Here is a 10,413-nt window from a genome sequence, read left to right on the forward strand (position 1 = left end):
ATTTTTCAGCAGAAGAAAACGCATGTGTGAAAATACTTAGCAAATGAATGGGTGATGAATTAGAAGAAGAATTTTTGAGTGTTAGAGATGAACGAATCGAACCTGACAAACCCAAATTCGTTACAAATTTCAGAAAATATTCAATTCGTAACGAATGCGAATATCACCGCCATTCTATCACGCAAATTGCTTCATTAAACTCCATTTTACAGCGTTCCAGGCTCCAGGGCCTCTAAAATGGCGGATCCACATGTCAGTACAAGGGGCAAGGGATGCTGGGAAGGCGGGAAGGCAAGGCGGGAAGGGAAAGAGGTGGTATGACCTTGAATCACATGCAGGATGCAGCCTATCAGCAGCCAGTCACCCCTGTGATGTCACAGCCCTATATAATCATCAGCCATCTTGCGGCCAGTCACTCCATCACAATATACTGCAGAAGGATCATAGGACGCAGAGCCTGTGTGTGTGTGTTACAGCAGAGAAAAGCGCATTCCAGCAGCGTTTAACATCCTCCTAGTCACATCAGCGTTCTCGTGGACGGAGAGCATTGTTTTTTTCACTGAAAAGGATTTTTACTGCAGCTGCAGGCATTAACCTCCCAGTCACTTTCTTCGGCATAGTATTATAGAGAGGGGTACATAGCTGTGTGTTGCCTCATACCTTTCATCAAGCTTCATCAACTTCATAAACCTTAGCCGAGGAGGTATGAATAATTTTTCCATGCAATTCAGTGTCTTTGTTCTACAAAAAATCATCTGCTGGTTATACTAGTCTTTAGACAGTATAATGTCCAGCAGTCCATTTCTAATAGTCTATGACAGAGTGCAATTTTGTGTTTATTACACAGCTTTTTTTGGCTGCCGCACTGTTTTGTACTGCTGGTGTTTTACAAAAATATATTTTTTAAGGGTACTGTAGCGCATTTTTCTGCTTTCATCAGTGCATACCGCATACGTACATCTAAGTAGTGTACTATTTTGTACCTGTTAATCTGTCTTGGGCCTACATACTGTGAAAGGACAGACTAAAGTAATCACTGGCTGGTGTTTTACAAAAATACTGAGTTTTTTGGCATATTGTAGCGCCTTTTTCTGCCCTCATCAGTGCATACTGCATATGTACATCTAAGTAGTGTATTACTTTTTACCTGTTAATCTGTCAAGGGCCTACATACTGTGAAAGGACAGAGAAAAGTGCCCACCTGCTGCTGTTCTAGACAAATACTGTTTTAAGCGTAGTGAAGTGTATTGTACTCCCCTCATATACGCACTAAGTATATCAGGAAGAGAAGTACACAGAGGAGTGGCAAAGGCCTAAATCCTTCAGGCAAAGGTCGCAGCAGAATAGAGGCGAGTGGCAGCAGGAGTCGCAGCGAGAGGCCTGAGCTCCCGTTATCAGCTAGCGGTCATGTATCGACCAGCAACCCATATGCCGTCATCGATTGGTTAAGATGGTCATCCGCTTCATCACAAGTGACATCTGACACCCCCAGTCAATAGTCGGTGGGTTCCTCAGACACAACCCTCTGTCCTATGCTGTTCCCTCTCCTACAGAAGTATCTTATGCTGTGGGTTCAGCTCCACTATTCAGCGAGGATGATCTAATGGAGGACAGTCAGCAGCTACTGCCCTGCCAAGAAGGGGACTTGCGCCGCTTCCTCCGCTGGGCGGGCCAGTAGTGATGAGGAGAGTGACGTGGGAGGCGGTTTTGCCAAGGTTCAGGGTCCTGAAGCAGACACTGTTGAGGAACCTGAGGAGGACATCAGTGACATGCAGACACTTGTTGATGATGATGAAGCTGATCACAATTGGGAGCCGGGAGCAAAAGGGGCTTCATCATCATCATCATCATCAGGAGAAGAGAGTTGCAGGTTGCCCGTGAGTCAGCAGCTGAGCCAGCAAGGCGGTAGCATGGTTGGCAGTAGTGGAAATTCTGGAGCTAAATGTGCCCGGGGGAGACCACCTGATTAGTTGCAACCTACCTTCCCAGGAGGTAGCGGAACAGGGGTTCCTGTAGACGGCGGCAGTAGCAGTCAATTAGTGCAGACTGTTGGTGGGAAAATCAGCTACTTGGCGGTGTGGCAGTTTTTCATTAAGCATCCGGAGAAGGTTCACATAGCCACATGCAAGATAGGTCAGCAAAAGGTGAAGCGTGGCCAGGGTCCCAATGTTGGCACCAAGGCCCTGCATCAACATATGCTTCGCCACCATAAAGCGGCCTGGGAGAACCGTGGCTCCGATGTAATGGTCCAGCCTGCTGCATCACCCAGTGGCATGCCGCTCCCTCTTTCAGCCAGCCAAGGCTCCACAACTTCAGCCGAAGGGAGCTGTGTGTCATACCCTCCTTCTGTCGCTCCAGATGCTCCTGCTCCTCCCACTTTTAGTCAGCCATTCTGCCAACAATCCATCCACTAAGCCATGTCCAAGAGACAACAGTATGCGCCCACTCATCCAACGGCGCAGAAGCTGAATGTGCTCCTGTCTAAGTTGCTGGTGTTGAAGTCCCTCCCTTTTCAAGTGGTGGACTCTGCACCTTTCAAAGAACTGATGGCTTGTGCCGAGCCGAGGTGGAGAGTGTCAAGTCATCATTTCATTGCGAAGAAGGCAGTACCAGCCCTGCACAATTTTGTGGAAGAGAAGGGGGTCCAGTTCTTGAGCCTGTTGGTGTGTACCAAAGTGCACGGCAGTGCCGACATCTGGAGCTGTAACGACGGTCAGGGACAATACATGTTCTTTACGGTTCACTGGGTGAATGTGGTTCCTGCACAGCCACAACCCTAACTTGGACAGGTCATGCCCCTTCCTCCTCCACGCTGTCAGCCCATTGGTCCTGTGACCGTGTGCGACTCCACCTCCTCATCCTCCACCGTGTCCTCAGCCTCCACTGCCCAGACAAGTCTCAGTGGCCCTTCAGCATATGTGTACAGGACACGGCGGTGTCACTCTGTTCTTCACATGGTTTGCCTTGGTGAAAAGAGTCACACAGGGGAGGAACTGCTAAAAGTAATACGTAAAGAAATCGGAGCATGGCTTAATCCACGAAAAGTGGAAATGTGAATCATGGTGACTGACAACAGGAAGAAAATCTTTGCCGCGCTGCGACAAGGAAGGGTGAGCCATGCACCCTGCATGGCACACTTGTTCAATCTGGTTGTCAAGCAATTACTGAAGTGTTCCCCCCATTTGCAAGACATCCTAACAATGGGAAGGAAACTTTGCATGCACTTCAGCCACTTGTACACCGCAAAGCACACCCTCCTTGAGCTGCAGCGTCAGAATGGTATCCCCAACAGTCTCATGTGTGTTGTTGCCACAAATATGAATTCCACCCTCCATATGTTGGACCGACTGTAGGAACAGAGAAAAGTCATCCCCGCTTTCTTGATGATCCAAGCGGATAGGGGTAATCTCCTGTGTAACTTCAATGTGGACCAGTGGCAGCTCATACGTGACACCTGCCGTTTGCTCAGGCCCTTTGAGGAAGCCACATTATTATTAAGTCACCATGATTACGGGATGAACAATGTCATTCCACTGCTTCATTTCCTACTGCAAGTGTATGAAACGATATCTGATCAGGGTAATGGAGACGTGGCGCCAGCATCTCATGGCCACATGAGCCCTGTTGGGGCTGAACTGGAGGAGGAAGAGGAGGGGCACAGTGGAGCACAGTTTAGGTTCAATGAGATGGGCAGTGTTTCTAGTAATCTGGCAGGAGAGGAGGAGCATGATCAACTAGAGGAGCTAGAGGGTTATGAGGAAAGCGAGACAGAGGACTCATACACACCGTGGCAGCATGCAGTGGAGATGGAGGCAGGGAGTCCCTCCAATTCAATTGCACAAATAGCACGATGCATGCTCAGTTGCTTGCGTAGTGACCACCGAATTGTCAACATTCGGCAGCGGGATGGCTTCTGGCTCTCCACCTTATTGGACCCTCGCTACTGGCACAAAATGGGGGTCTTTTTTTACACCCACTGAGATGGAGGACAAACTGACCTACCACAGAGACAGAGAGATCCTACGTAGTCAGTTGGCCGATGCCTATTGGCACCATTGTCTTCATCTCGCAGGTCTTACTCGGGGGGCCCTCTGCGCTCACCTTCTACTGCCATGGCTGCTGGGGAGGGGTAGGGTGGCAGGAGCAGTACCAGCTCCATCAGCAGCAGCCTGAGCCTACAGTCGCTGATGAGTGCCTTTCTTCACCCGCATAGTCAAGCAACTCATAAGAAACAGGTAGACATTGAGCAGGACCTGAACCAGCAGGTGGTGGCATACCTTGACATGGCCATGCCAACAAACCTTGAAGATCCGCTGGACTTCTGGGCAGCCAAACTTGATTTATTGCCACAACTAGCAGAGTTTGCCCTGGAAAAGCTGTCCTGCCCGGCCAGTAGTGTGCCGTCAGAGCTGGTGTTTAGTGCGGCGGGGGCCATGGTCACCCCAAGGAGAACTCGTCTGTCCATGAAAAATGTGGAGAGACTGACCTTTGTGAAGATGAATCAGGCATGGATCAGCCAGGATTTTCACCCACCAATGCCAGATGCATCAGAGTAGATTGACCATGGTGCTACAGCAACACTTCACAAATATGGATAGTGCCAAACAGATTTAAGGCACTGCTCCCCAATTACAAACATTCCAGCCACCTTCATCACCAGGTACTGGTATTGCTACCCACCGTGCCACTCACTGGGTCACTTTCAGGACTCCTGATGCTGCTGCTGCCACCACCAGGATGTTTCAATCAGTCACTATTTTGTCTCCTTATGCTTCTGCCAACTCCAGGTTGTGCCGCCATTCAGCCACTATATGGTCTCCTCATGCTTATGCCATCTCCAAGCTGTTCCATTCAGACACTATATGGGCTCCTTATGCTTTCCCCACCTCCAGGCTGTGTCATTAACCTCCCTGGCAGTATGATTATGTCAGGAATTTTGTACTAAAAGCGGTACCATTTTTTTGCATGGAAATTTGGTGTTATGTATTGTAGGCCAGTAATTACTTACTTAAACCTGACCAAAAGTACTCTCAGATGTGATAAAGTTCGAAACATAAAATTATGAATTATAATCTAATAAATAATATAATTTTATTCAATAATGTAATAAATAATGAAATTTGTCAAACAAAGAAAATTCAGTAAACATCCTGGGTGTGGTAAATTTTGAAACATGGGACTGCACATAGACCGACATCACAATCAGGGCAATGGAACCTGGTTTCCTTTCGGATTTTTTTTCCATTTTTATCTCGCTTTGAGCAGCAAACTGTGCACATCCTTGTAGGTGCTGCCTTTTTTGCGGTTGGCGGGATGTAATCCATAAAGTGACGACCAGTCAGGCGTTCTGGGTTGACAACGTCAACAGCACGACGTCCAGATCTGTTCACGGCCACTGATGGCGTTTGGTAGTTCACAAAAATCCACTCCGCCACCTTCCAGATAAAGTCAGAATGAACAAGAGGCTTGTCACTCTTTCCTCTGTGCAGTATATAGGCATTCCAGAGGCATTGTTCCAGGAGATGCCTGAATATTTTTTTTGAATATTTTTTTTGTTGTTTCCGCATAGCCGGATAAAATGTCATCGCCTGATCGGCTCTATCGACTCCTCCCATGGTGTTGTTGTAGTCAATCACAAGTTGTGGCTTCATGACATCTTTCCCACCTCTTGTGTGGACCATGGCAGTGGAGGTGTTATGCACTGTACTCATTAGGCACACATCTTTTTTGTCACGCCAACGCATTGCCATCATCTTTCCTTTCTGCCAGGCAACCATTTCTCCTGTTTTCAGTTTTTTCTTGGCAAACATAGATGGCAGGTCACGTCGGTTGGCCCTAACGGTTCCATATCCATCAGTCTTGTGTTTTAGCAGAAACTCGTACAGCTCAGGCGATGTGTAAAAGTTGTCCGTTGTCACACAATACCCCTGATTCAGCAATGGCTCAAGCAGTGTAAGGACTGATGACGTTGCCATCCCATAGCCACTGTACCTGGGGTTGAATTGTGTTCCTTTACCGGTGTATATGACGGAATTCCATATATAGCCAGTGGCAGACTCGCAGAGCATATAGGATTTTATTCCAAACCGTGCTCTCTTGGATGCGATGTATTGAATCCAGCTGAGGCGTCCCTTGTAAGCCATCAGACTTTCATCAATGCTGATGTCTCTATCTGGCACATAGGCCTGCTGGAAATTTTTTAGGATGATTTGGTATACTTCCCAAATCTTCTTGAGTTTTGGCGCTGGATGTGTGGCTTCATCAAATTCCTCGTTGTTGGTGAAGTGCAAATTCTTCATTATGAGGGAAAATCGGTACTCGGACATGATGGTGCCAAAAAATGGGGTTGCCAGCAATTTATTGGTAGTCCAGTACCATTTCTGCAGGGGTTTCCCCACCACCTCCTGAAGAAGTATTAGCCCCAGAAACTTCCAGATGTCCTCTTTAGTCACCGGTTCCCATTTTCTATTCCTGGAAAACTTGCTATGCAGAGTAGCGGATTGCTGCTCGTTGTAGCGATTTGTCTCCGTGACTATCTTTTCAATGACGTCATCTGTGAGAAATAATTTTAGGTACGCCAAAGGATCATTGTGCTTAACGTCTACCTTCATCCCAGGTGATCCAGTAAACGGAAATCTTGGCGGCGGTACCTCATCCATACCGCAATCAATAGGGCACCAAGTGCGCACATCACTGAGCTCGGGTGCAGAATCGTCGCTGTCGCCACTTCTCTGGTCGGTGTCAGAGTCGGATGACGAATCTTGCCACGAATCGCTATCGCTGGCGCTCAATTCTGCGAGGGGCTCTGTGTCGCTGCCGCTGTCACTCATTTGATCCAAACCCGCTTTGGAGATGCTAACGTGACGCTTTGATGCCATGGTAAAAAAAAAATTTATTGGCAGAAATTACAGCAAAAAGGGCAGGCAGGGCAGTGTAGGATGATCTGAGGTGATACTGTTTCAAATCTGAGGTGATACAATGTAATCTGACAGGATTTCACTGTATCACCTAACTTTATGTGTGTGAGTCACTTTTATGCTTGAAACATTTGAATTACCCGCCCAGTTCCGCCCCCATGAGCCTCTGCGGCTCACAGAGACGGAACCAGGAAGTCAGACGGAGGCATCCGCACGGGCTCTCACCGGCAATCACAGCGGGGACATCGCTGGATCGCAAGGAGAAGGTAAGGAGACTCCGCTGCCAGCTCCGATATCTACCCCGAGCGTGACTCAGAGTTACCGCTTCTGGTAGCGAAAATTAACCCCGAGTCACGCTCGGGAATACCGCTAGCCTGGTTAAGCCAATATATTGTTTTCTGATGCTGCTGGGACTGTCTTGGATAGTACCTACAATTTTTTATGGTAGCACTAGCAATCATACATGCTCAATAGAGATTTAAACATTGATCTTTTAATGTTAGGGGTTATGAAGCCCTCTTCTGCATGCATCCTGCTGCCTGATCCATGCTGTGTGTTTCAGGAACCACTTGGCTTAATGATGCTGCTGGGCCTGTGCCTTCTTTTTTATGTTAGCACTAGCTAACATACACCTTCTATACAAATTTCAATATTCACCTTTTAATGTTAGGGGTTATTAAGCCCTCTTGTGTACTTCTGCTGCTGCCTGATCCAGGCTGTGTGTTTTAGCAACTATATGGTTTAGTGATGCTGCTGGTGCTGCTTTTTGATGTTAGCACTAGCTAACATACATCTTCTATACAGATTTCAACATTAACATTTTAATGTTAGGGGTTGTGAAGCCCTCTTCTAAACTCGTGCTGATGCCTGCTCCAGGCTGTGTGCTTCAGGAACTACTGTGCTTAGTGATGTTGCTGGGCTTGGGCCTTAAATTCTTTGATGATAGCGCAAGGTGACATACCTCTTCAATAGAGATTTCAACATTGATCATTCAATGTAATGGGTTATGAAACCCTCTTGTGTACTGCTGATAACTGCTCCTGACTGTGTGTTCCAGGAAGTACTTGGCTTACTGATGCTGCTGGGCTTGGGCCTTACATTTTTGGATGTCAGCACTAGCTTGCATAGATGCTTAATTGAGATTTCAACATTGATCTTTCAATTTAAGGGGGTTATGAAACCATCTTGTGTACTGCTGATGCCTGCTCCTGACTGTGTGTTTCAGGAACTACTTGGCTTACTAATGCTGCTGGGCTTCGTCCTTAAATCTTTGGATGTTAGCACTAACTTGCATACATGCTTAATTGAGATTTCAACATTGATTTTTCAATCTTAGGGTTTATGAAATCCTCTTGTGTACTCCTGCTGTTGACTGCTCCTGACTGTGTCATTCAGCAACTACATGGTTTAGTTATGCTACGACCTATATATGTTTGTGGTGGCACTGATGCTGCTGGGCCTGGGTCTAGGATTAAAACTTTTGTTATGGTAGCACTAGCTACCCAAAATCTTCAATTTAAATTTCAAACTTCAACTGTTTTTCTTAGGGATTGTGAAGCCCTGGGGTCTCCTCATGCTTCAGCCAACTCCAGGCTGTGTCAATAAGGCAATATATGGTTTACTGATGCTGTTGGGCCTGGGTCTGGGAATAAACATTTTTTTATGGTAGCACTAGCTACCCAAAATCTTCGGTTAAAATTTCAGAATTCATCTTGTAATCTTAGGGATTGTGAAGGCCTAGTATCTACTCATGCTGCTGCCACCTCCTGGCTGCGCCTTTCAGACACTATATGATCTCCCAATGCTTCAACCAACTTCAGGCTATGTCATTAAGGCAATATATGGTTTACTGATGCTGCTGGGCCTGGGTCTGGGAATAAAAATGTTGTTATGGTGGCACTAGCTACCCAAAATCTTTGGTTTAAATTTAAAACTTTGTCTTTTTTTCTTAGGGATTGTGAAGCCCTGGTGTCTACTCATGCTGCTGCCAAGTCTAGGCTGTGCCATTCAGACACTATATGGCCTGCTCAAGCTTCAGCCAACTCTAGGCTGTGTCATTCAGGCAATATATGGTTTACTGATGCTGCTGGGCCTGGGTCTGGGAATAAAAATGTTGTTATGGTAGCACTAGCTACCACAAATCTTTGGTTTAAATTTCTGAATTAATTTTATAATCTTAGGGATTGTGAAGGCCTAGTGTCTACTCATGCTGCTGCCAACTCCTGGCTGTGCCATTCAGCCACTTTATGGTCTCCTCATGCTGCCAACAACTCCACAATGTGTCATTCAGCCTCTATGTGGTCTCCTCATGCTGTCAACACCTCCACACTGTGTCATTCAGCCACTATATGGTCTCCTCATGCTGCCAACACCTCCACGCTGTTTCATTCAGCCACTATATGGTCTCCTCATGCTGCCAACACCTCCACGCTGTGTCATTCAGCCACTATATGTCTCCTCATGCTTCAGTCTCATCCAAGCTGTGTCATTCAGCCACTATATTGTCTCCTCATGCTGCCAACCGCTCCATGCTGTGTTATTCAGCCGTTATATGGTCTCCTCATGCTGCCAACAGCTCCATGCTGTGTCATTCAGCCATTATATGGTCTCCTCATGCTGCCAACAGCTCCATGCTGTGTTATTCAGCCACTATATGGTCTCCTCATGCTGCCAACACCTCCTTCGCTCATCTCTAGTGATTGTTTCTCATATTTCAGAGGTGGCAATAAATCAACATTTAACCCTCCTATCACACCAGGAAGCAATATATATATTTTCGAAAAAGCTGTCTAGAGGGACATAAAAGCCCTTATACAACCCCCAGCACCAACAAATATAACTGAGCAGGAAAATAAAGCTATTTAATGGTTAGGTGAGAACAGGTAGCTATCTTTGCAATTTATTCTGAATAACAATGTATTCATGCATGAAAAAGAGTGGTACAAACAGGCCCATGGCACACCAGTATCTTGTACATGTGCAAATGTCTTTCTGGCCATCCTAGAACGATCAATGACCTTTTCTAATAGCAATCCATATGTCCGCTATGTAAAACATTATCTCTGTTACAGGGATAATATCGTGATCATGTGGGATGGTCCACAAGAGACATTTGCAGAATTCATACTATTTTTGAATGAGAAAAATTACCTTAATATGTTTTTTATCAGTTATTTTGGAGGAAAAACCATTGACTTCCTGGATTTTTTTCTTGATATCACTAATAACATGCTTGTCACAACAGAATACCTTAAAAGTATCACTAAAAATTCTCTTTTGCATTACCAAAGCTCACACCCTTAGCACATTATAAATAATATACCATATAGACAATTTTTAAAAAACGAGCAGTGATCATACAATATATTTACAACAAGCAAACAATTTTAAACATGGCCTAAAAGAATGAGGGTATCCCAATACAGTAATAGAGAAAGCCTTTAAAAAAGCTGAAAAAAAGATCATAGAACCCTATTCAGACATAAAATAAATAAAT

At 45.8% G+C, this 10,413-nt stretch overlaps 1 protein-coding gene across 1 annotated transcript; it reads right to left on the reverse strand.

Annotated features, from left to right (window-relative positions):
- Positions 1–5,138: 5,138 nt before the first annotated feature.
- LOC130354042 (piggyBac transposable element-derived protein 4-like) lies at positions 5,139–6,878 on the reverse strand. Its single transcript, XM_056555110.1, has one exon. It carries the CDS (start codon positions 6,876–6,878, stop codon positions 5,139–5,141), a length of 1,740 nt encoding a protein of 579 aa, XP_056411085.1.
- Positions 6,879–10,413: the final 3,535 nt, after the last annotated feature.

This window comes from Hyla sarda, chromosome 1 (assembly GCF_029499605.1).
Source record: "Hyla sarda isolate aHylSar1 chromosome 1, aHylSar1.hap1, whole genome shotgun sequence".
In the NCBI taxonomy this organism is placed as follows: domain Eukaryota; kingdom Metazoa; phylum Chordata; class Amphibia; order Anura; family Hylidae; genus Hyla; species Hyla sarda.